At 54.2% G+C, this 25,124-nt stretch overlaps 2 protein-coding genes across 5 annotated transcripts; both read right to left on the bottom strand.

The window, feature by feature from the left end:
• Nucleotides 1–1,352: 1,352 nt before the first annotated feature.
• Nucleotides 1,353–10,880, bottom strand: ALDH2 (aldehyde dehydrogenase 2 family member). The gene is made up of 13 exons (XM_062009862.1): nt 10,726–10,880; nt 9,444–9,548; nt 8,300–8,440; nt 7,894–7,973; nt 7,089–7,200; nt 6,313–6,441; nt 5,732–5,845; nt 5,261–5,363; nt 4,402–4,586; nt 3,857–4,021; nt 3,410–3,567; nt 2,531–2,645; nt 1,353–1,604 (listed from the first exon to the last, which is right to left on the bottom strand). The coding sequence occupies exons 1-13, from the start codon at nt 10,849–10,851 to the stop codon at nt 1,572–1,574; spliced, it is 1,566 nt and encodes a 521-aa protein (XP_061865846.1). The 5' UTR covers nt 10,852–10,880; the 3' UTR covers nt 1,353–1,571.
• Nucleotides 10,881–11,757: 877 nt separating this feature from the next.
• Nucleotides 11,758–25,032, bottom strand: ACAD10 (acyl-CoA dehydrogenase family member 10). Of its 4 annotated transcripts, XM_062010018.1 has the most exons (13): nt 24,138–25,032; nt 23,266–23,414; nt 22,262–22,456; nt 20,974–21,132; nt 20,082–20,241; nt 19,510–19,651; nt 18,729–18,797; nt 17,787–17,968; nt 17,100–17,250; nt 15,745–15,890; nt 14,692–14,865; nt 13,511–13,855; nt 11,758–12,130 (listed from the first exon to the last, which is right to left on the bottom strand). In XM_062010018.1, exons 1-13 carry the CDS (start codon nt 24,367–24,369, stop codon nt 12,018–12,020), a joined length of 2,217 nt encoding a protein of 738 aa, XP_061866002.1. In that variant the 5' UTR covers nt 24,370–25,032; the 3' UTR covers nt 11,758–12,017. The 4 variants fall into 4 exon arrangements, with proteins under 4 accessions (XP_061866002.1, XP_061866000.1, XP_061865999.1 ...); XM_062010016.1 differs by lacking the exon at nt 23,266–23,414 and having other exon boundaries at nt 11,758–12,119; XM_062010015.1 differs by lacking the exon at nt 23,266–23,414 and having other exon boundaries at nt 24,138–25,031.
• Nucleotides 25,033–25,124: the final 92 nt, after the last annotated feature.

Below are 25,124 nucleotides of genomic sequence, written 5' to 3'. Positions count from 1 at the left end.
CGCCTCCGCCTCCGCCTCCGCCTCCCTCCTCCTGCCCGGCCCCTCTGCCGCCCCTCACTGCAGGGCTTATCTTAATGGTCCCACGCTAAAGGTGTCGGGCACCGCGGCCTCGCCTGAGGCACCGCTCACCCTCATCCCCCCCCCACCTTGGCCTTGCTCCGGCACGGCCAGGGCTCGTGGTGACGGGAGTCACAAAACGCAGCGTTTCTGTTAGGAAGGCAGGAGAGGGAGAGCAGGCAGTGCAGCACGGCAGCAAAAGGCGTAAAGGATTGCCTGAAGCACAGGGAAACAAGGGGATGAGGAGAGGTTCCTGCACACTCGAGCTCCTGCTTACCTCGGCCACGCAAACTGCTGCAGGCACGGGGTCAGTAACTCCACACCACCAGCGTGGTGCTTGTGAGGAGATGCTGTGAGGAGAGGCGCTGAGAGCTGCTGGGAGCAGCCAAGGACAAATTTTGGCCTCACAGATTGAAGCCAAGGCTGCTCTGCTTGGTTACACAACTGACCCTTAAGGGCTGGAAGGGACCTGCAAAGCTCATCCAGTGCAACCCCCCTGCCAGGGCACCACCTCGAGTACGGCACACAGGGACTCATCCAGGTAGGTTTGAATGTCTCCAGAGAAGGAGACTCCACAGCCCATCTGGGCAGCCCCTTCCAGTGCTCCCTCACCTCAACAGGGACCAAGTTTGTCCTCGTGTTTCTTTGGAACCTCTTATGTTCCAGTTTGTGCCTGCTGCCCCTTGTCCTGTCATTGGCCATCCCTGAGCATAGCCTGGCTCCAGCCCCCTCACCCCCACCCTTGAGGTATTTATAAACATTAATGGGATCACCCCTCAGGCTCCTCTGAGCTCCAGAGCCCCGGCTCCCTCAGCCTTTCATCCCAAGGCAGATGCTCCACTCCCTCATCTCTGTGGCCCTGCACTGAACTCTCTCCAGCAGCTCCCTGTCCTTCTGCAAGTGAGGGGCCCAGAACTGGGCATAACATTCCAGATGTGGTCTCACCAGGGCAGAGCAGAGGGGGAGCAGAACCTCTCTGACCTACTGCCCACAGCCCTTCTCATCCACCCCAGGATGCCCTTGGCCACGAGGCCACGTTGCTGGCTCATGCTCATCCTGCTGCCCACCAGCACCTCCAGCTCCCTTTGCCCTACACTCCTCTCTAACAGTTCATTCCCCAAACTTTGCTGACAGAAGAGACATACATGTCAGGGGTGTAGGACAAGGAGCATATAGCTGGCTGTGTGAGCCAACAAAGCATTATAAAACCTACTGCAGGCTAGACAAGCTGTTAAATGATTTCTTGAAGAAAAAGACCAGCCCATTGTCCAGAGAGACATGAGAGCACACCCATGTAATGCAATAGCACTCATTTGTATTTGGTATTGTAAAAAGAGAAAGCTAAGTAGCCTTTTTTTAACAAAAGCTCCTTCAGTCACCTCCTAAGGAAAAATTTCTTAATGCAGAGTTAGATATTTTCCACCTAAGCTTTGCATGTGTTAAGCAGAGGCTCCCTTGCTTTGTGGCTTGTGAAGCTGCAGAGGTGTCTCCAAGCACAGAGAAGCTGCTGTCCTTTAGGAGTTCTTCTGTGGAATTTTCATTGTCACCTAAAGAAAAAAAGAAGTCACAAGTTATTTTCCTGGAGATGGTGTTCAGTTCCAGTCATGTGATGGCTGAGAGGCAGCAGCACGCTGCAGAAGAGCGCCAGAACCAGAGGATGGTATATCCCAGCCAGTGACTGGGTCTGGAGACCTATCTGGAAGTCTCAAAGAGAGGGGGAAGCTTGAAGGCTGGGGCACAGAATCTCTCTGAAGATGCCACTGATCCTTGGGAGGTGGGAGCAGACATGCTCCTTTGTTCTCACCTGTCCCCAGACCAGTCCCCTGCCAGTCCCCAGCTACAGGCACTCAGCCGTTACACAGTTTGCTGTAACTCTGGGGCCACAGATTAACCACCTCTGCCCAAGAGCTGTCACCCTTTGGATGTTGCAGCTTCATCAGGCAGTGTGACAGCCCTTCTGCCTTGTCTCACAGGAAATCACTCAGCTTGCAGTGAGGAGATTGCCTAACACCAGGAACCCTGCTCTTACACATGGGCGCCGAGTACCAGCGGTCACTGCTCAGATCCCCCTCAGGTGATGAGTACCCAGTGTTCACCTGCCAGATCACACCTGCAGAAGCTTCTACCCATCAGGCATACACCTTGGGCACACGCTCCTCCTCTCCACAAGCTCACAGCAAAGTCCATACACTTGTGTTCTTTACAGGTTGAAACAGCAAGAGGGTACCACGTGGGGCAGGCAATTGGTGACCTAGTAGGTCACAGATGCTGGTCTTCCTCAGCAGCATAAAGCAAGGCTAGCTTGCTGTTTTACATGCAGCTACATGGGGCTGTGTTTGCACTCCAGCTCTCATTTCATTTCAAGCATGAGAAGGAAGAGTTGCAGCTCTCAGCCCAGCCTATACCAACAGGCCCAAAGGCAATTTGGAGCTACGCAGAGCTGTGGGAAGTCCTTGCCTACAGGGATACTCACATTTTTCACCTCTACATATGCCTCCAGACCATATTCTCCCAGCTCTCGCCCATTTCCAGAAGCTTTGTAGCCACCAAAGGGGGCTTGGGCACCAAAGACATTGTAGCAGTTTATCCTGAAAGGGAAACCAAGAATTAAGCACCTGGAGGTTTCAGAACTGCTTAATGGAAGAGCCCTTTCACAGCAAAGGCCACCTCAGCCATTTACAACAGGCACAGCTGAATTTCTAGGCAGGATTTTCATATTTGTCAAATCTCTCAGCCAACAGAATTAATCAGTACTGAAACCTCATCAGCCAGGGACTGGAACATCATCACATCAATTCCCGTCTCATTACCAGAGATCAAGTGTGCAGGTTGCTACCCACACCTCCTTCAGAGGACAGACACCTAAAGGATCTATTTGCTCACTCAGTATCATTAGAAAACAGTTAGAAAAAGCTAGTGAGATACTGGATGTCTCCAAACTGTGGTGCTGGAACATCAGACTGGTATTGAAGTGCTGCCTTTGGCACAGTCCCCAGCACAGCCTGAGAACACAGAGGAACATCCACTGCAGCAGCCAGGCTGGTGCAGACATGCTCAGTGAGTCAGTCCCTGCTGGCACACAGAGCCCTGCAGGGCCTGCTGGCAGTGCCAGCTGCAGTGCTGGCTTTCTCTTCCCCCATATCCCACTTATGAATCCACAGTGGGGGCAATGGAAGTTTAACATCCCCACATTTCATCATTAAGAGTTACAGCTGAAGGCCTGACATTACATTCAGTGAACTACTTTGGATCCAAAGTAGAAGCAGGCTATCAAAGAGTAAGCTTAACAAGAAATGGCAGCAACCCAAGGAAGCTTCCAGCAGTTCAGGGAGAAGGAAGTGTCGAGGCTCACCAGACCGTTCCAGCTCGCAGGCTCTGTGACACATAGTTTGCTTTGTCAAGATCCTTCGTAAAGACTGCTGCTGCCAGGCCGTACTTGGAGTCATTTGCTCTCTCAATGACTTCCTCAACTGTTTTGAATTTCAGAATCTGCATGACTGGCCCAAATATCTGCAAAATCCAAACACAGCACGTAAAACCCTGCGTTGATTGATCCTGGGGGACGCTGTGGTCCATGCTGGAGCTCAGATGTATGCTGGGAGTCACACAGGAAAACAAATTCCAAGCATCACTCTCTGCATTAAAGAGCCCAGGACATAATCTGGAGGGAGGTTTAATGTGGTAACTTCCTAAGAAGCACCGAGTTTCACAGCTCATGAACATCCAGTTCTTGTAGACCTGTGGTTTTTTGCATCAGAGGAGGCAAAACGACAAAGAAGTGAGAAGTTGCAGGTCTCACCTCTTCTCTGGCAATTGTCATGTTGTCCTGCACGTCACCAAAGACAGTTGGCTGAATGAAGTAGCCTCTGTCTGCAGCAGGGCTGCCACCACACAGCAGTTTCGCTCCTTCACGCTTCCCAGCACTAATGTAACCAAGGATCTTCTTAAACTGCTCTTCATCTACCTAAGGGCCATGGGGGGGGGGGGGGGAGGGTGAGAGAGAGAGAGAGAGAGAGAGAGAGAGAGATCAGCTTCACCTTTACTGGGGATAAAAAAAGATTCACCTACAACTTGCTGTGCATGTGACTGTGCTCTGGCAACTCTTCATTTCAACAGACTGCCAAGCCAGCTTCAAAGGGAGATGAGCATTTTTAAATGCCAGCATCAAGTGGAGGTTTTGGAACCATCACAACAGTTGATTAACTTCTCTCTCCTGTACAAGTGAGGAGGTAATGGGCACAGTTCAAAGGAGATCAACCAAGAGGCCAGAGGACACCTTTCATTCTAATCCACTGATGCATCTATTTCATGAGATAACAGGTCAGGATTATTTCCTGCTCTTACCTGAGGCCCCTGTTCAGTTTTAAAGTCAAAGGGGTTTCCAACCACCCTGGCCTTGGCCTTCTCAACACTCCTCTCCACAAACTCATGATATATATCTTCCTGGACATACATTCGGGATCCTGCACAGCAACACTGCCCTTGGTTGAAGAAGAGGGCAAAATGGGCTTGATCCACTGCCCAGTCCACTAAGATTGGGGAGAGGAGAGAAAACAAATAAGCCAACAAAACCCACCAGAGTCAGTCAGTGACTTGTTTTTCAAACACTTATGAAGCAGACTGCTGGAGCATCAGTGACACAAAGGCCATTCAGCTGCCAGGCGTTTTCCTGACAGGCTTTGGTGAGGCAGCTTTAATCACTATGAGAGTCTATTAGAGCAGCCCGTACTAGAGGAAAACATTCTAAGGCAGATTACAGTTCTCATTTGAAGCTGCCAAGTATTAAGGACAAGTTATGTTAGACATGGAAGGATTTCCTTCCTTACTGCCACATAAAAGCACATGTGTTGGCTCCTCAAGACCAAAGAGGAGTGTATATGTGAGAGCTGAGGGAACCAGAACTTCATAAGAGCAGAAAAGAACAGCATGCACTGTGAGAAGGAAAAGGCAAACAAACATGGAACTAAGACTGGAGGACGGTAGTGAAACAACGTGTTAACAACCAAACTCCTTCCCAGCTCTGGGAGAGAAGTGGGACACACATACAGCAGCAACTGCAGGAGGCTTCACCAGGTGAGAACAGCCAGGCAGAGTCAGCACTGGACACACACAACACAGGAGAGGTTTCCTGTCCCCTCCAGCTCTGCCTGCAGAGAGCCAGTGTCAAAGGTATGGATCAGATATTACACCAGCAGGTGCTTACTGTCTGCATCAGACAGGATTATGTTCGGGCTCTTTCCTCCAAGCTCCAGCGTCACCCTCTTTAGGTTACTCTCTGCTGCAGCCTTCTGGATGAGGTGCCCCACCTGCATTGTGAGAAGCACAGCTATTAGGAATTAACCCACATACACCAACACCTGGGAGGGCAACTGGGCTTAGGTGGCAGTCAGCAGTTTCATAATAATCCCTTCACTGGCAGGGCTTTAAGAGAACAATTGAGCTCTGCCCAGTTTCACCTCTAGTAAGAAGCAGCTTGAGGGAAACAATAGGATAGATTCTAAAGAAGGCATCTAAAGGGTGTCTTATGTAAAAATAAACATCACACCCTGAAGCCAGCTGGCTTCTAAAGAAATGTAGAAGGCAAAGCACCTCCAGTATTTTATACAGAATAAGCCTTACAGGAATGAGGCACTCCCTGTGTCCCAAGGGCTTCAAGGTTAGGGTCCTCCCTTACCTCTGTGGAGCCAGTGAAGGCCACTTTATCTATCTCCATGTGGGAGGAGATGGCAGCCCCTGCTGTGGGCCCGAAGCCAGGGATGATGTTCACCACGCCTGGTGGGAATCCAGCCTGCAGCAGCAGAGAGCAACATTAGTCCTTCTACAACAAAAGCATTTCCCTTGCCCTCATCTGCCTGTAACACCCCAGCAGGTCTCCCACAAAGAATGGAGCCTCTTCTGCTTCACTTTAATTGCTCAGGTCTTTAGTTTCCACGTGCAGCTTGCACAACCAGGACAACTCTCTGCACCCAACACCCTCAGCACAGTGTGGAGTGGTATATGTTAATCACCCTGAAGTTCATTACTTAACTGAGGCTCCTGCCCTAATCAAGACTTATGTCCTCTACATATGCATTGATAAGGATAAAGGGGGTTTTGCTAAATCATATGCTAAGATACCCAAGACAATCCAGGCTTTCTTCAGATCAGGCAGCCCTCCCCTGTACCCACCACGTGCCCTCTGCAGCTCCCCAGTCTGCCTGCACCCCACTGCCCTCCAGCAGCAGCAGCAGATGGAGACCCAGCCTTTTTGCTCACCTCTTTGATCAGATTAGCCACGTAGAGACCACTCAGCGGGGTCTGCTCTGCCACTTTCATCACAACCACATTCCCAGTAGCCAGGGCAGGCCCCAGTTTCCATGCTTGCATCAGCAGTGGGAAGTTCCACTGAAAAGCAAGGAGGGATTTGCTGGTTTGATCTTGAAAGTTGCCAGTTAATCCATAAGTAACCAGTCAGCTGCAGCACCTATGAAAGCACTGTCTGATCCTTCCCCTAGCTGCCCTTCAACATTTGGCTCCTTCTCTTGTCCAGCAAGACTATACTGTGAAGTGTGATGTCTCTCAGTTCCACAGCAAAACCCCGGCTTTTCCTTTGGAGTTAATCTTTACCATCAGTTTAGCCACTAAAAGCCCCTTTGAGGCACTTGGAAAGAAAACCCCTTGGCAGGGCCATGCACGCTGACTGCCCAGCACTTACATTCAGTTCTTGCTCTGGGCAAACACAGCATGCAACAGAGTCTGGCTACTCCTAAAATGAAGTAACACTCTCCATGGGTCCCTGGATAAATGTGGCTTTGTTGTGGACAAGCCACTGTGCTACCCTCACGACCTGTCACCAGAACACAGATGTACAGAAGGCTGAACTTTGCACACTAGCTCTGAATTTCCTCATCCAGCTACTGCAAGCAGAACTTTCTTTACCACTGGAGGAAGCAGTGATTAGGGACAGATAATAACTTGCATTCCAAGACAACTCTTGATGGTAACTTTGAATCCCTGAAGTGCTGCAGGAAGGACTGATACATTCTACTCACCGGGATGATCTGTCCACAGACCCCCACGGGCTCGAGTCGGGTGTAACAGAAGAAGTCTCCATCTAACGGGATGGTTTTGCCATGATATTTATCTGACCAGCCTGCAAAGTACCTAACAACAGTACAGTTTGGGTCACTGAACTGAAAATAACAAGCTGGGGAAGGGGCTGGAGCACAAGGCTGCTGAGGAGGGGCTGAGGGAATGGGGGTGTTGAGCCTGGAGGAGGCTGAGGGGAGACAGAAGCCCTCTCTGACACTCCCTGACAGGAGGTTGTAGCCACAGGGAATTCATCCCTGCTCCTAAGATACAGGACAAGAGGAAACAGCCTCAAGTTTCCCCAGGGGAGGTTGAGATTGGAGCTGAGGCAGAACTGTTTCCCTGAGAGGGGTGTCAGCCCCTGTGCCAGGATGCCCAGGGAGCTGGGGGAGTGCCCAGCCCTGGAGGGATCCCAAAGCCGTGGGGCTGAGGTGCTGAGGGCCGTGGGTCAGTGCTGGGCTTGGACTCCAGCAGCTTCAAGGGCTTTTCCAACCAAACCATTCTATGACTGTATTCAAAATCCTTTGGAAAGACACAGGAATTCCATCCTCATCCTTAGGAAGAAATACAAATAGAGGAAAACAGGGTGTCTGTCACCCTGATACAGGCCGAATAAAACGATCATCTCAGCTCCAGCCCTTGCCCCACAACACCTGAGGCAGAGGCATCAGGTCTCTGCATGAGCAGAGGTTGGACTACACTGGTTGGCCAAGCACAAGCGAGGAGCAGGACATGTTATTGCACTGTCCCTGCAGCCTCCACACCTACCTGAGACATTTGACTACCATGTCCAAGTCCACCAGGTAGGAGATGGAGTACGGTTTGCCATTGTCCAGAGTCTCCAGAGCCTAGAAAGACAGTGAGAGTGCTGAGAAAAGTCATGTGTGTAGATTTAGAGTCGATTTGATTCTCAGTTCAGTTCTGTGGTGTTGGCCTTTTTGCTTTCAGCTTCCCAAAAGAACCCCCCCATCCTTTGTAGCCCTCTCACAGCTGTAGCTGAAGCCCCCACCACAAGTGATGGGCACAAACCCCCTGTCTCTGCTATTGCAAAGCCATGGAGCTGAGGTGCTGAGGGCCATGGGTCAGTGGTGGGCTGGGCAGGGTGAGGGGAGGGCTGGGACTGCAGCAGCTTCAAGGGCTTTGCCAACCAAACGATCCTGTGACCGATACACACAGCCAGGTACGCCCGGTCCCTCTCGATCAGGTCAGCAAGACGATTCAGCAGCTTCCCCCGATGAGAAGCATCCATCCTCCTCCAAGGTGAGCCCAGCTGGAAAGCTGCCTTGGCTGCCTGAACGGCCTTGTCCACATCTGCCTGCAGAGGAGTCCAGGGAACAGTGTGAGAAAGGAGTAACCAGCCCCTCCCTACTCACACAGCACAGCAGGACCCCTCCCTGATCTCCAGGAGAAATCAGCCTCCAACCACACAGCACAAGTGGCTGCCAGCAGCAGACTGGTTTTGGGAGAGATATCTGCTGGGTTCATATTTGCATCCTGGAACATGGAAAAAGCTCCAGAATTGTGCTTTTGACACTCTTTCAGCACTTAATTTTGCCAGGATAGTCTAAAGGAGTTGTTTTCCTTGATCAGATCTCTCAGATCCATCACTTTGTCCTGCCAGGGCACTAAGTGCTTTCCAGCCAGTTCTCTGTTCTGGCTTGCTGCAATGGTCTCGCCAGGACAGGCCAGTCTACCACGGGCAGGCAAACAACAAAGGGTTTCCCTCACTCACCCCTCCCTAGGGGAACACAAACAAGTTTCCAGACTGTAGGAAAAACCCCAAACTGCTGGGAAACCCCAGCTGGTCTCTGCCACAGACTCTGAGGAGGCCTTGCAGAAGGGATTGGATGATTTCGTGACCCTACTCCCCACCAGCTCTTTCTCTTTCATTTCCTAGGGCTCCCACTGCACATGTACAGCAGAAAGGAGCTGCTCAGGGGAACCCTGACCCGTTTGTCTCCTCTGCCACTGTGGCTCTGGGTCCCAGCACAGCACCCACGGGACTGTACAAGGTGTCTGCCTTCATCCCTGCCTGCCCCAGCAACCTCTGCCCATGACTGCTCCCCTAGCTCAGGCTCCACACCACATCTATTCCACTCCACCCTTTCCAGTCCCAGCTTGCCACTGGAAAGAGGCAAATGCAGAGGGTTTTTGCTGAAAGCAGCAGTTGGGGAAGAAGCAGTGTAGGTCAGACACTGCTGCAGACACTCTGAGTGTTGGAGCTGCCTGGGTGGGAGATGGGTCGGTGCCTTCCTCTGTAGCCCTCCTTGTACTTGCTCAGGTGGCAACCAAAGTGATCTTGTGAAGAGAACATTTACCTTATCGCCCTCAGCGACCTGGCAGATGACCTCTCCTGTTGCTGGGTTGACAGAAGGGAAGGTTTTCTTACTGACTGCATCGTGCCACTCGTTATTGATGAAAATCTGCAACGGACAAAGCAAAGCAGCACCGAGCCTCAGAGCCAGAGCCTGCTGAAATGGGAAGGAGCTTCAGCTGTCTGTGGCATCTTAGCAGGCTCTTTGGTTAAAAGGGACTCAACTTGTGCAGGCTCCAAAATTGCACCAGTCTGGAGGAGATATTTGAAGCCTGGAGGCACCCAACAAAAGACAGAGCCTCATGTTAATGACAAGCTGGCATCTCAGCAGCCAGCAGGTGAACTGAAGAGGTTTCTGCCTCGGGAGGTCCCTGTCAGACCTGGAAGCCTTGGCTGGAGCTACACAGGGCACTGGGCAGCTCAGGAGTCCCAGCAGTGGGAAAACACTTCAGGCACAGATACCCCCATTGATCTTGTACACAGCACTAGAGCTTCTGCAGCATTTCCCCCATCAACCGCTGTTTAGGCTCCCCGTGTACCCTTGTGAAGCAGAGCCAGGCACCACCTGCAGCTTTTCACCTGCTCGCTCTTTCTCAGCAAGGGGGGGGAATTTGTTCTTTTCGGGTCCAAGAGATTGTTGTGCAAAGACCGTGGTGCTACCGAGCACTTTCTCGGCCAACTGCCAAGGGCCTTGCTGTGGTCGCTGGGAAGGAGCGGCCCGGCGCCTGGCGGGAGGAGGGTCAACGCTGCCCCTGCCACGGACCGTCCCACGGTGTTTCCCTGGGCGCTGCTGAGCAAGGAGCGCAGGGTCCACCGTGTGCACACACCCACCACTGAGCCCGGCAGCCCTGTCCCTTCGCACGCCCTCTCCCGTGGGCTTCTCCTCGGCTTGTTTACACGGCGGGCAGGGCCCGGGACACAGCCCCGAGCCCGGCGGGGGACACAGCCCCGGCCCGGCACGGCACAGCCCCGAGCACGGCACGGCACAGCCCGAGCACGGCAGGACACACAGCCCCGGCCCGGCAGGACACACGCCCGGCGTCTTCCGCCTGCGGCTGCATCTTCCAAACAAGATTCGCTGCAAGATCGAGGCTCCGGCCTCAACCGTCCGGCTGCTGCGGGGCTCCGAGCCCCAGCGTTAAACCGAGGCGTCCCCGGGCATCCCCCTGCACAACCCCCCGCGCCCCGGACGAGCCGGAGAGCCCCTGGCCCAGCGCAGCTCGGCCCCGAGCAAACTGCTGCTGCCGCTCGCCCACCGCCGCCCGCGGCCCCCCGCAGCTCCCCACCTTGTTATAGGCGATGTCGGGGCGCGGGTTGGGCGCCGGGATGGGGGAAGCGGCGGCCGAGAAGGACGGACCGAGCCGGGCCGGGCCGCGGCAGAGCCGGGAAGCGCGAACCGCTGCCCGCAACATGCTGCTGCTGCGCCGGGCTGGGAACGGCGGTGGGGGCGGCTCCGAGCTGCGGGGAGGGCCCCGCTCCGCCCCGCACGGCCCCCGCTCCGCCCCGCACGGCCCCCGCTCCGCCCCGCTCCGCCCCGCACAGCCCTGTTCCAAGGCTCCGAGCCGCGGGGAGTTGGCTGGCGTGGGCTTCAGCGCGGATCGGCCCCACTCGAGGCTGTGCAGCCCAGCTCAGGGCAGATCACATCTGCATGGTTTGGTTTGGTTTGGTTTGGTTTGGTTTGGTTTGGTTTGGTTTGGTTTGGTTTGGTTTGGTTTGGTTCGGTTCGGTGCTGTGGGGATTCCTCGCGGTGTCAGGCACTGGCTGGTGCAGTTCCAGCACAGGCGACACGAAGGGCAAGATGCAGGTGCAAAAGGCAGATGCAAACCAGCCACATGTCTTGCGCTGGTTAGTTTTGTGGGGTGTGGTGAGGCAAATGGCTGTGGACCCCGGGTTACCACCGTCAGCACACACAGGGGAACCTGAAACAGAAACTCTGGTGTTCAGAGGAAGTGCAACAAGGCAGCGAAGGGCTGGCACAACAGGAACGTGCCTGAGTGCATGCAGATGAGAGGCTTTGTAAGACTGGTCCCAACAATGGCTAAAGGCCTTTTCTGCTCTGTAGCTGAAGGTGCTTTGTGCAGCTTTCAGCGTGCCACAGTGCATCTCTCGTGCCACAGTGCATCTCTCGTGCAGGGAACACAGGGGTTCTCGTGTTATCATCACCATCACTAAGGAAGCCACAAACCAAACACATGAAGAGCTTGAAACCTCCAAAACAAAGCTGTGGTATTTGGCCCGTGCCTGACAGCACCTCTCTGGCTCCTTTGGAGGGGTCTGTGATGGGGGTAGCTCTGGTTGATTAAAGGCACCAGACAGAATTGTTGAATATGTCCATCCATAGTTTAATGCACTGTCCTGGGAAACCCCAGGAGGCTGTGGCAGCTGCTCCATCCTCAGGTGTCCAGGCATTTTACCCAGGAGGGGAATGTCAACCCCACTCTGCAGGGAGGAACCAGGGAGGCAAAGCAACCAGCTGGGGTTATGCAGCAGGACCTGGATTAGGCTGTGTGTTTCCTACATCAGCTGAAAAGAAATCCTCTTGCACTAGATCCCAGCTCCTCTCGTCCTTGGCAGAGAATCAGGGTGACTGATTCTTCTTTGTGCCCCAGTCAGTGTGTCCTGGGCAGCTCTTTAGGAGGTGCCACTGAGGAGGATTGCTTGTTCCAACACGTTCTCCCTCCTGTTGCAGACCTGCATGTGTTAAAGCACTTTGGGAGATGCCAGAAAGACCTGTTGTACCCACAGGGATGTGGTTGTGTGCTTTGCATCTCCCAGAGGAACTGAGCCAGGCTGTGGATCCACAGGGCACATCCCAGGGCTGAGCTCCAGCCAAGCCTTGCCCAGGGCTAAGCTCTCATGTGCTGTCCTGTGTGTCTTCTGCTGTCCCCTGGATGGACAACTGATGACATTGGACATTAGCCCTGTACTAATGCTGCTGTTCCTCTTCAGCAGGACCCTTCCCTCCCCTCAGGGCTGAGCAGACAAACCCAGCAGCACTAAAACCACATGGAATGGAGGAAACACCTTCCTGGCAGACCCAGCTCTCAGCCTGTAATAGCTGGCTGAGATGGAGCCAGTCTGAAAGCTGAGATGGTGGGAGGTGCAAAAGCCAGGTGCCTACAGGGGAATCATCCCAACTATCTGGGCTGGGCAGATCCAGGCTCAGATCCAGGCTCCCTCCCCCTTCCACAGCAAAGCCATGTGCCTGGGGATGAGGTGGAATTCCACCCTGGAGCCTGGGAGAAACCAAAGCTCAGGTTACCAGGCCTTCCTGCAGCCCCAGGCTCCTGCACAGCACCCCTTGTGCTCCTGAGAGCAGGGATGTGGTGGTGACCCTGGGCAGATGGATGTGGCCTTGTGAAAGTGGGCTGTGAGGCTGTGTGTCTCCTGTTTTGAGGGTTCAGGGCTGCAGCAGCACCTACTTTGCACAGGAGAGCTAAGGGCAGTGGCAGGGCTGAAGTCCAGTGGCATCCCAGAGCCTGCACTGCTGATCATGCTCAGCTTATCACTGGGCAGGCAACTGTTTGCTGACAGGGACAACTGCAGGGACAACCTCTGCCAGGAACAGCGGGATAAGAGAGCAGGATAAGAGAGCTCCAAGGAGGAAATGAAGCTGTGGAGCTGTAAGCAGCTCCCTGCCCTGTCTGAGAATTGAGTTGGCCTTTCCCACACAGAGGCAGCAGGGAGGCTCCAGAGCCTGCCCAGGGAAGGGGATGAGCAAGCACTGGACTGGCATGTGTTACAAAGGCCAAGCCCAGCCAAGCTCTGGGGACTCCACCAGCACTGTTGGCAGGACCTTGGTGGAGCCAAGTGATTAGAGCTGGGCTGGCCTTCATCTGTTCATCTGGGAGGGGGAGTGCCAGCCTCTGCAATCGCTGTGTCCCACAATATGAACTCTGTTACTCACATGTTACCAACAATGGGAACCCAGCCCTCTTGTCCAAGCCACTGCACTCCGTGAATGACAAATGTCTGATGTGATCAGGCAAGCAAGGGCACTCAGAGGCACACCACCATCTCCCACCCTGGTGCAGCTGCAACAACGCAACTTCAGGGAGCAAAATGTCTCACCTTCAGCTCTAGAAGAGGACGTGGAGTCCATCAGAAAACTCCACTGGATGCCCATGATCTTTTCCAGCTTGCAGCAAAGACTCCAAGCCATCCCCAACAGGCTGCTGGGGGGAGAGACCTGGGGCACTCTGGGCAGGGGATGTGCCCCAGGACATGGGCAGGGAGCAGAGCCCCTGCTGAGGGTCAGCCCCTGCCTGGCCCAGGTGCTGTAGCGGCGGTGGGCGAGAGGCTTTGTGGTGGGCAGGCTGTCGAACACACGGAATCCTTCCTTTATGGCAAACTCCCAAGCCAGGTCAGCCACAAACTCTGCATCCTCTGGGCTGCTCTCACCTGAGGCTGACCTCCCTGGGGGCAGGAGAACAGGACATCTTGATTGGAAAGAGCTCTTGTTATGTAGTTACTGCTCAAACAGCACCATGGGCCCTTGTCCGGGCCAGCCCAGCGGGACTCGAGGAGACTCCTCCCTCCCTAAGGAACACAAAAATAACATCCTGGTTCTCTCTGATAAAGGCTCCTGGGCCAGACCTGATGATGCAGATAAACAGCACTGAGAGTTCGCACCAGCTCTTTGCTTTCCAGCCTCTCTTCAAAAGTGGTGCTTAGTTTGAAGGGCTGAGAGCTCCACCTGTGGGACACGGCTCTGAGGTCTGAACTCTGGCCTCTGCTCTCCCATGAAAGAAAAGTCACCACACAGCAACCAGGACCAGACCAGAGCTTACCTTGCACCTTTCCCCCCTGCTGGGGAAATACTCTTTTTGTCTGTTTGTGGGACACAACCCGAGTGCCCAGCCCGGCCCAGGCTGCCTGAGAGGCGCCAGCAGCCTCGCCAGCGCCCGTGCTGGAGCAGGGAGGGAGCTCTGTGCTTCACAGGACACTCCATTCCCATCCCTTTTGTCTCTGTGCAGCAATAGCTCGTTGCATGATTACTGCCAGATCACTCATCTCTCCTTTGGATCCCTTATTTCCCACAGGAGCTGTGTGCTGAAAGCACCAGCCTGCCAGCCACGCCACGCTTCGCTGTAGCACCTGGACTTTCAGAGCTCTCAGGATTCACAGCCAGAAGTGCCCAAACCCTGCAGCACATCCTGACTTCCCTGGCTCAGTGTCACAGCTCTCCCAGCGCTGCTGGTGGTGTGTGTGTCCTGCTGGAGCTCTGTGCAGAGCAGAGCTGGGTTCCTCACCTGCCAGGGGGTGTTTGGGGAGCCCCTGCAGCATTGCAGCCAGCCTGAAGAAGGCAAAGGCCATGTAGAAGTTCCAGTTCTTGGAGTGCTCCGTTCCCGTGTGGCCACAGTACATCTGACAATACTCCTCTGCCCTGGGGACTCCCAGGGGCTCCACATCACGCTGCCTCAAGCCTGGCAGATGGGAAGAGGCAACAGTGAAGCAGCAGCCACGAGGAGCTCAGAGCTCTCTAGGGATGCCGTGAGGGTTGTGGCAGAGCCATGCAGCTGCAGAGCAGCAGAGGCACCTGCGCCATCCTACACCTGCACTGCTGCTGTGCTGGTCCTGTACATAACAGTGGGGCTCTGGCAACAACCTACACATGTGAAATGCACACAGGGCAGCTTCCTTCACTGGAGTGAGACTGTGAAAGCACTGAGGGACAGATCTTGCTCCTAAATGACTGCATAATTTTACCTCTCTATTTTTCTTCTCAACAAGTGTATAACTTTGTGGACAAACCTGGACTGGTTCACAGCTTTCACACCCAAAAGAGTTCCCCAGCTTCTCCACTGAAGTAAGAGGGAAAAGAATCCAAACTAACATTTAAACAGAGTTTTGCAAGCTGTGAAGCAGGGCCCAGCTCTCTGGGGCCATCCCTGACACGCCTGCTAGCAAAGATCCCTGTGCATGAGCAGGGTGACAACACCAAGCAGGACAGGGAGCACATGGCAGAGCATCTGCCAAACAGGTGGCAGACAGGAGACAAACTGGGCACGGGGCAACCATGGCACAGAAACCAACCATGGCACAGAGACCAACCATGGCACAGAAACCAGCCATGGCACAGTGACCCCTGCCCATGCAGAAAGATGTTCCTGCCCTGGAGGAATGCAGCGTTCTCCTGTGAGGGGAGAAAGGGCAGAGCAGGGAATGTGGCGTGAGATCCTCAGCCCCTTTCAGCTGCCATGAGCCCAACTGCCAGCTGAGATCTCTGGGCAGGAGTTAATCTGTTTCTGAACTCTGGCTGCTCTCTCTCTGGGTGTCAAACATGACTTTGCCTCTCGCTGTACCTGGCAGTGCACTGAAGTGGTGTGGTAGGAAGTAGCCCATGCAGTTATTTGCCAAATCACAGATGGGATCTCCTAGAGTTGAAAACTTCCAGCCAAGGACAGCAAGGACTTCAGGCCTGTCTGGATGAAAGATCAGGTTGTCCATCCTGTATCAGAGGGAAAAAGAGGTCAGAAAAGTCTCAAGAGGGGGTGTGTGTGTGCTTGTGTGTGTGAAATCCCAGTGCTCACAGCAGTAGATAACTTCTAGTGCTCTTCAGTCGTTGCAAAAACTGCTGAGTCCTTTGGGAAGCTGTGTAAGTAAATGAATCCCTGCAAGCATAGGTCAGCCAGGGCTGAGATTACTCAATAGTGAACTTCTTGGTTAATGATGAACTGAAACGTGCTTTGAAGAATGAAACAAAGTTACTCAGGGCCTCAGATCATTAACAGATGTTACAGGCCAGGCTAGCCAAAAAGTGAAGCAGAACAAGTCACTGTCCAGGGGGATCTTGTGGTCATTTCAAAGGCACACAGTAACTCCAGGCCCTGCATCTTCATGCACAGTACAGCCCTCAGCAGTCTGAGCCCCAGGAGAGGGCAGCAGCCTCCTGAGGAGGAATCAGAGGGAGCAGCCATGCTGCCAGGGTGCAGAGAGCTCGCCAGCTTCCAGTCACGCTGCAGCTGTGAGCCTGAGCCTCGTGGGAAGGAGCCTTGGGCCAGAATTGGCACAGGCCTGGGCTGCAGCCTCAGCTGGCGATGCAGAAGCAGCTCTCAGCATCCCTCACCCCTGTCCTCAGCCACCACAGTGCTCTGTGACTTCACCTCTGTCTCCCCAGCCATCCCAACTCATTAAGCACCCAAACATCATTAACAAGAGGTACCAGGACCGATTTCTGAGTACTGCAGGAACAGCCAATGATGCTCCAGTGTGAGACCAGTGTTTTCAGTGGCTGGGCAAAGAAACTCTGAAGTACCAATGAGGCAGCAAGATTGGGATGAGATGTCAGGAGTCCAGCTCTCAGTTCCTGCCCCAAGTCTCCTCACTCTCAAATGGACAGTGCTTTAAAGTGCCACAGACAGATAAACACCAGGGGATATAGGAGAGCTCTGGGTGCAAGACAGCACCAGTCAGAGCTGGTGTTTGTTTCTCATGGCTATGTTACTCAGAGGTATGTCTCTCATGGCAGAAGTGAAGGGCTTGTGGCTCTCTAGACCTGGGGGATGCTGAACTTGACCCAGAGACCAGCTTTTGGACTTCTCTGAAGCTGCTGCTCCAGCCCAACTCAGCACCTCTTTGGAGTCTGCACACTGCTTTACACTCTCCCTCCCTCTGTGCCGCTTGGGATGTGCTCCAGGGCAGTGCCACCAGGCAGTACCTGAAATCACCATGTACAACTGTCATCTTCTGAGTCTCAGGCAAATGCAGAGGCAGCCACTCGATGAGTCTCTCCATTGCTGGGATAACAGGAGTTGCCACAGCTCGATACTGCTTTGTCCAGGTCTCAACCTGCCACTGAATGTAATTCCCTGGAACAGGAATGAAGGCTCTCAGGGAAAGGGACTGGCACAAAGAGATGCAGTAAAGATGCATGCAGAAAACAGCCAAGAAGATCTCAGTCCAGCACGCTGAGATAAGCTCCAGCAGTTTAGTTGTGATTCCCAGGGGTCACTCACACACTGAGTTTCACATTCTGCTGGAAATAATCAGAGCCTAGACAAAAATGTAACTTCTCTGCCAACTCCAGGAAGCTCTGCAGAGAGGCTGGAGGACCTGGGGAAGTCTGGTCAGAGATGGCAGTAAACAAGTTACTCCTGCACCCACAGTGCAGCTCTTGCTCATTGAAAGCAGCTCTGGGGACTACTGACAGCAAACACAGACCTGGAGGATCTAAAGCAGCTCTCCACACTCTCCCACACGCCTGGTGATTCAGACACCCACTGCCCATCTTCACTTTCCCAACTGCCCCCCAGTTTGGCCCAAGTCCCACACCCCAGCCTGTCCTTTGAAATGCTGATACACAGGAGAAGAAACCAGTGATGGAGGATACAAAACCACCTCTCACCGTGCTCCCCAAAGTCCTCCAGCTTGGCTGCTCTGAGGTCTACAGTGTGGATTTTGGAGAGGACCTGACTCATGGCAGCATAAAGAGCCCTCCTCTGCCTCGGCTGCAGCGTGGGGAGGGAGATGTCTCTGTACACACGGCCAGCACAGTGCTCCATCAGGTAGAAAGGACTGCCAAGGGTGCTGGGGAAGCAAAGTGCAACTGGTAGGTCTGAGGTTAATCCTGCTACTCACCACCTCTCCAGTCCCTCCTGCACCTTCAACGTGGCCCCCAGGCCACACCTGCACAGCCAAGTGAAGAGCAGCCTCAACAGCGCTTGAGCAGCGATGCCCAGCTGTGGCCTGGGCTCCAGCCCAACTCAGGGCTGCCTGGTGTTGGCACAGGGCTGGGGTATGACCAGTCCTGCTCCCTCCAGGCCCAGGGAGCTGAGTCTGGGGCCAGGCTACAGCTCCACCCACCTCCCTGCCTGCCCTGGGCTCTGGAGTTGGGCTCTCAGACAATATGCATTCCCCTGCAGTGCAGAGAGGGGATTGCTGCAGCCAGCTGAGATGTGAGCGTGGCTCTGCTGACTGCAGGCTACACTGTCCTGCTCACAGATCTGCTGCTATTGTGGTTGGAGATCTTGGGGCAAGTCTGAGGTCTGGTAATCAGAAAAATCCCCTCCTCCTTGGAAACCTGAGCAGAGCGAGTCAGCAGGAAGCTCTGCAACACGGGTTTACAGCAGCTTGTCAAAGGCAGGCAGCATTTTGATTAACTGCTAAAACAAGGACAGACCTTAGGAGGGTTATTGTGTTGTGAGAGGCTCCTCTAGCCTGAGATTGGGCAACCACTAATTAGACCAGTGCACTTGGTGAAGTCTGGCTCCTTCCCTCCTCTCCTTGTCTTTGGGGGAATCTGGGTGAAGTTGTTAAGCACAGAGTGAAAGCTGAGGGACAAGATTACCTTCTGTCCTCACAGAGAGCAAGTACAGTAGGAACAGGAACACCAGCCTCAGCAAGTGCCTTCAGTACCCTGCCAGGGTGAGCCAGAGAGCCGTGTCAGCACAGAAAGGCATTGGGGAATCGATAGCAGACCTGCATTGTTGCTAGGCAGACACACAGTGTTGAGGAGACTCCTGTGCTGGGGTTTAAATCCACTAAAATAACATGGCTGGGGGCAGGGGAAAGAAGCACAGCAAAATCTTTGTATGGGCCAGAGCCCCCACACAAACACACTCTGAAAAACCCACATGGGGGATGATAGAAGCCCCCACAAATGTCCTGCTGTTCTGCTGCTGAGGCAGACACCTCTGGCACAGCAAGTGCTTTGCAGCATCAGCCTCATCTAGGTTCCTCACTGCTCACTTGCAGTGCTGTGCTGCAGCCTCTCTCCCACCCAAGGTGCCAGATGTGGCTAGGAGAGCTGTGGTGTGCTCTCAGTCCAGGACTGCTCACAGTAGCTGTAGCCAACAGACAGATCACAGATGGGGCAAAATGCAGGAGAGGGCAATGCAGGAGGGAAGTGTGTGAACTCTGTGTGACATGCAGCAGAAAAGCCAAGGCTGGAATAGAGCACTGTCCCTTGGACAGGGTTGTTGAGGATCTCCTGCAGGAGCTTCCCCAGTGAGCTGAGGGGAAGATCTCAGGGCAAGTTTGAGGCCAGTCAAAAAGTCACCTCTATTGGAAACCTGAGCACACTGAGTCAGAGGGAAGCTCTGCAACAGCTTTTGTAGCTGCCTTCTCACCTGTACTCCCTCCTGAGCACAGAGCCTGAGGGATGTGGGCTGTCAGGAGCCTCCTTCTTCAGCACGAGCAAGTGATCTCCAAACTTGACAGAATAGGTCTGGGCAGACTGTCTGAGGCCAAACTGCCGTAGCACTAACGGGCCTGAAGAGCCAAGATCAGGGTGTCAGCAGTCACAAGCATGAGCTGGGGCTCTTTCTCACCATTTCCCCTTCCTGTGTCTGGGTCTGAGATCTCACTTGCAGCAATCAGGAGCCTACACCTCGCTCCTGTGCCCCAAACCCCTGGGGAGCATGGCAATAGCTCACAGACAGCTCAGAGGCCAGGAATATTTTGGCATCTCTCTGGCAGCTTGGGCTCAACACCTCTCAAAATGAGAAAGTCCTGAAATGCTGTCCCTCCTTTCTGGGAAGCAGCCCCACATCACTGTAGCCTGGGTGGCTGCACCATTGGCTTGAAGACTTGGAGCCTTTTGTTAATACTGTTTTTCAGTCCATCTCTTGTGTGATGCAAAGAGCCAGAGCCTCCAGGATGTGCAGACTTGCAGGCTGAAGAACAAAAAGCACTGTCATACCTGCTGTGTGGTCACCCAGAATGCTTTCAAGGTACTTTTGCAGATGATCTTTTGGGATTCCCATGTTTGGGCTCACTGAACGAGTGTATGGAACAAACCCTTGCAAAGGAAAACCCAAACAGGCTTCCAGCTCTTTGAGTGCTACTCCTAGGTCATTGACCTGAAAGCAGGAAGGAGAGAGAAACACTGGGTGATAGAAGAAAGAAAGAGCTCTGCTCACTTGTGATGCATTTATCTGAGCCCTATGGCACTGACCCACTGGGACACACAGGGTCATTCCCTGCCAACACAGGGGCCCATTGCCAACACCCACTGAGCCTCCCACCTTGGGCTCTGTCCCAGACTGGGAGCTGGGCTGGGCTGTGAGCTGGAGCTCCCTGTGTGCAGTCCAGGGGAGCCCAGTTCACTCTTCCCACCAGTCCTATGCTTGTCCTTGCCCCAGTGGTCCCCTCGCTGAAGTGAAACCACTATGCTTACTCTCATCTGGCTTAACTAGTCCCAAGGTGACAGATCCTCCTAAAAGCCTCAGAGCTTCTAGAAATGTATGAAATGTGTCTTATGACCTCGCATCAGATGGCTGTGGTTGTCTCAGCCATATGGATAGGGCTGTTTCTCTAACAGGGAGCTGAGGTCCAGAGGGAGAAGTGACTTCTGTGAGGTTACAGCAGCTGTGGGGCTTAGAGCTGTGACTGAAACTGGCCAGAGCAGACTTTGCCATCAATCCCCCCCTTTAACCCCACCACATCCTGTAGGAGTAGGGACAGGCTGAAACAGATGGTTTGGCACCATGAGCCTGCCACTGGGACTGACAATCTTGAGCCATCCAAGTCAAACACAGCTTCTGGACTCAGAAACCATCCCCAAAGCCCACCCTGGCTGCAGCACTTCGTACCTTCACTGTTCTAATGCCAAGCTGAGCTGCTGCTCTTAGGTTCTGGCTGTTGCTGTCGAGGAAGATGGATTCCCAGGGCTGAACGCCCAAGTGCTCCAAGCACAGCTTGTAGATATGAGGATCTGGCTTGTGCATTCCCTCCCAACAAGATTCAACCATCTACAGCAATAACAAATGGATTATGCATGAGCCTACTGTGACCACCAACATCTGTGCAGTGTTGGGAAGGGAGGAGGAGAGGGTGGGAAAGAGACTGAGAGGGTGGGAAAGAGGGTGGGAAAGAGAGTCCAAGCAACGTGAAATGAAGGACAGGGGGAAGGGAGGGCTGGGAGAGATGGATAGGATGTGATTCAAGTGCCTGTGTGGGTGCCAATTGCCATGGCTGTGGCTCTCTCAGCTCAAATGAGCTAAACAGGATCAGCCAGTCCTCAGGTGGAACACATCCAATGAGATGTCACCATGTGGGAGATCCACTGGATGTCCCAGAGTGTGCTGAACCAATAGCTCCATGCTGTCCAAGAAAGCCTTGGCATGAACCTTCCAAACGAGCTGGGAAAGCAGTGGCCTGACTGTGGCACCTCTGGCCCAGGCCAGAGCACCCTGCACAGCAGCAGAGGTGTCTGCAAGAATCACCTGCTCAAACTTGGATCAAAACAAGCCTTGAGCCTGTCTCTGAATAGTCACATTGCCCTCACAACCACAACAAACACTGTAACAGAGCCTGAGGCTGTTCAGCCTTGAGAAGAGAAGGCTGAGGGGGCACCTCACCAACACTTGTAAGTACCTAAAGGCTGGGTGTCAGCAGGGTGGGTGGCACTTTGTTCTGTGGTGGCCAGTGCCAAGACAAGGGGTGACGGGCACAAGCTGGAACACAGCAAGTTCCACTTAAACACAAGGAGAAACTCCTCTGGTGCTGAGGTGAGGGAGCCCTGGCCCAGGCTGCCCAGGGAGGGTGTGGAGGCTCCTGCTCAGGAGGTTCCCAACCCCACCTGGACACATTCCTGTGCCCCTGAGCCAGGGGAAGCTGCTGGAGCAGGGGCTGGGGCTGGAGCAGCTCTGCAGGGCCCTTCCCACCCCACCATGCTGGGATCCTGTGTGACTCTAATTCCTCAAAGCTCAGTCACCACAGGAATTATGACAGGAAATATTTTCACAGCCTGTGACATTTATGTCTACTGCCACATGCTGCTGGCTGCCTGACATCTGGTGCCTGCAACTCAAGAATTGTAGCTGCTGCTTGCTCTAGACCCATGTAGAGAAATGCATTCTGGAATCCATTCAGGCTTACCACATCAAAGTGCTTTCGTTCTAGAGGCAGAAAGCTCTCTCCATTCAGCAGGCAGAAGTTGTTGCTTAGTAGAGCTGTCTTAAGACCTTCTGCACGGATACACTGTACAGCTTCTGCCATTATGGGGAGCTGTTTTATCATCTCCTTTCTGATTAAGTCCAAGAGAAAAGAGTGCACTGGAACACAGACATTTGCCTAAGACACCAGAGAGACCCCAAGAATGATAATTAGCCATAAGTGGTTTTTAAGCAGGGAGGAAAATGAGAGTGGTTGGGAAGGTAGGCTGCCTGATCATCTTATCTTGCTGTCCTACTTCCTTTGGCAGCAGAAGGCAGACAGTGAATCTCCCAGTTAAATTGCTTAGACCAAATAAACAAGTGTTCTCACATTACTGATTCTGCAGAAGCAGCAGCAGAGAGGAAGGGCTGATCTGGGGAAAGAGAAGTGCACTGGGGCTGCACATGCCCTGGAATCAAGGCAGGTTAGAGGTAAATACTGCTTTACCATTCATCAGGCAGGGAGGGAATCTGCATTTAGGCTGAACTGTGGTGGAGAGGCTTCTACTCATCTTAAGAACCCTTCTCAGAGACCATCATCTCCATCCACGAAGCATCTCCATATCCAAACTGGCAGTAAAAGCCTTTCACCTGGTCTCTGGCTCTCTGATCTCTCATCTCAGCTGATCCTAGAGGTGTCTTGAAATAGAAATGAAATATGCAGGAAGAGGCTCATGGAAGTGAAGGCCAATCCAATCCAGCTGACCACCCTGCCTGGGTGCCAGAACGATGATGGCAGCGCAAAGCCTGCTCTGATCAGACAGAAATGCTTCCCAGGTGCTATATTCAGACCCTGCCATCAAAGGATTTCTTTTAAAAGCTCCTCTTTCCTCATCAAACCCCCACACTGAGATGATCTCAAAGGTCTTTTCCAATCTAAACGATCCCATGATCCTGTTTCCCTGTGGTCAGGAAGCACAGGGAGAGGAGGGGGAAGTTGGCTCTCACAATCTCAAAGCACTGCTGTCCCAGCTCCTGCAAAAACTCCACAGCTGTCAGCTCTCCTCTTGTGTACTTCAGAGAGAGACTGTTTTCCTCCCCAGAGAGCAGAGCTTGCTGGATGGTGCCGGCTGGAATACAATTCTGGGCCTCCCAGTCTACAGAGAGGAGAGTGTGGAAGCAGGAAAAAGCACATATGGCATCATCAGAACTGGGAAATGAGCTTCAAATCCCTCTGAAGTCTGGGACTCAGCACCCAGCCAGCACTCATCAGAACAGAAATGCTGGACTGGGGTGACTTACACAGACACAGAGAGAATTGGGAGCATGCCCCCAGTGGAAGCACCTCTCCTCTGGTTTTGGTGTGGTACCGTTGGGGTGAAAACACGGAGTTCTTAAAGTGTGCTGAAGGACTGGGGGTAATGGGCATAAGTTGGCACACAGGCAGTGCCCCTGGCACAGGAGGAGAGGCTCCTTTGGTGGTGAGGGGAGGGAGCCCTGGCCCAGGCTGCCCAGGGAGGGTGTGGAGGCTCCTTCTCAGGAGGTTTCCAACCTGGACACGTTCCTGTGCCCCCTGAGCCAGGGGAAGCTGTTGGAGCAGGGGCTGGGGCTGCAGCAGCTCTGCAGGACCCTTCCCACCCCCACCACTCTGGGATGCTGGGATTCTGTGACTGTACTAACACTGGGTGGCATCAGCCTGAGCCACTACAGGACAGTTTCATCCCCTGACGGGTTCAGGCCCTGACCTGGAGCTGTCAACAGGGTCACCAGTTGCTCTCAGTTCTAGTACTTCAATGGCACAACCATCATCATAACCACCAGGTATCACCAGAACCAGAGGCGTAGAAATACCAGGAGCAAATAAGAAAGGTCATACCCACCCGTGGCTGTCTGCCGAGGGGCTGGGAGGAGCGTTCCACTGGCATCAAACATCACGGCTTTATAGTGGCCCCATCCGGAGCGGCCACGCCGGAGCCAGCGCCGCAGGAGCTGCCCCACGGCCGCCCTCAGGGCTGCGCCGCGCACGTACATGCTGTGAGCTGAGCTCAGCCGGGCTGGGAGCTTCAAGCGAGGGGTGAGGACAGGGTGAAACGTATGGAATGACACAGGCATTTATTTGTGAGCAGGAAGTCACTGGAAGTCACCGTTCTCGCTGCCACAGGGACACTGAGGGGCTGCAGCGTGGCCAGAGCCGGGCACTGAGCTGGGGAAGGGGCTGGAGCACAAGGGGCTGGGGAGGGGCTGAGGGAATGGGGGTGTTGAGGCTGGAGAAGAGGCTGAGGGCAGACAGCAGCACTCTCTGACACTCCCTGACAGGAGGCTGCAGGGAGCTGGGGGTCAGTAATGAGCAACAGGACAAGAGGAAAGGGGCTGGAGTTGCCCCAGGGGAGGGTGAGGCTGGAGCTGAGGCAGAACTGTTTCCCTGAGAGGGGTGTCAGCCCCTGTGCCAGGCTGCCCAGGGAGTGCCCAGCCCTAGAGGGATCCCACAGCCCTGGAGCTGAGGTGCTGAGGCTGTGGGTCAGCGCTGGCTGGGCAGGGCTGGGACTGCAGCAGCTCAAAGGGCTTCTCCCCCGCCAGTGCTCTGTGATTCCCGCAGCCCGCTGAGTTCGCAGCTCTGAGGGGCGCCGGGGGAAGGCCGGGCCGCACAGCGTCTCGCGGGGGGCTGTGCCAGGCTGCCCCAGAGGTCCCCCCCGCGCGGCCGCGTTGCCGTGCGAACGGGCCCCGCGGCGCTGCCCAGGCGGGACTGTGACCTGCCCGCTCCCCGCCCCGCTGCGCCGTCTCGGTCCCGGGGCCGGGCCGCCCCGCTCGGAGCCGCCATGGCCGCCCCCCGCCCCCGCGCGCCCCCCGCCCTCAGCCCGCGAGTCTCG

This window comes from Colius striatus, chromosome 17 (assembly GCF_028858725.1).
Source record: "Colius striatus isolate bColStr4 chromosome 17, bColStr4.1.hap1, whole genome shotgun sequence".
NCBI lineage: Eukaryota > Metazoa > Chordata > Aves > Coliiformes > Coliidae > Colius > Colius striatus.
The sequence above is the reverse complement of the archived record's forward strand: the minus strand, read 5'-3'. Positions and strand labels throughout refer to the sequence as shown.

Coding starts and splice junctions, on each gene's coding strand:
- ALDH2 (XM_062009862.1), bottom strand. CDS start 10,851: ATGTTGCGGGCAGCGGTTCGCGCTTCCCGGCTCTGCCGCGGCCCGGCC. Junction 7,201..7,893: donor ATGGTAGTCAAATGTCTCAG/GTAGGTGTGGAG, acceptor TACTGTTGTTAG/GTACTTTGCAGGCTGGTCAG. Junction 1,605..2,530: donor CATATGTAGAGGTGAAAAAT/GTGAGTATCCCT, acceptor TTTTTTCTTTAG/GTGACAATGAAAATTCCACA.
- ACAD10 (XM_062010018.1), bottom strand. CDS start 24,369: ATGCCTGTGTCATTCCATACGTTTCACCCTGTCCTCACCCCTCGCTTG. Junction 20,242..20,973: donor TTGGCATTAGAACAGTGAAG/GTACGAAGTGCT, acceptor TCCTGCTTTCAG/GTCAATGACCTAGGAGTAGC. Junction 18,798..19,509: donor GTGCTCAGGAGGGAGTACAG/GTGAGAAGGCAG, acceptor TCACCCTGGCAG/GGTACTGAAGGCACTTGCTG.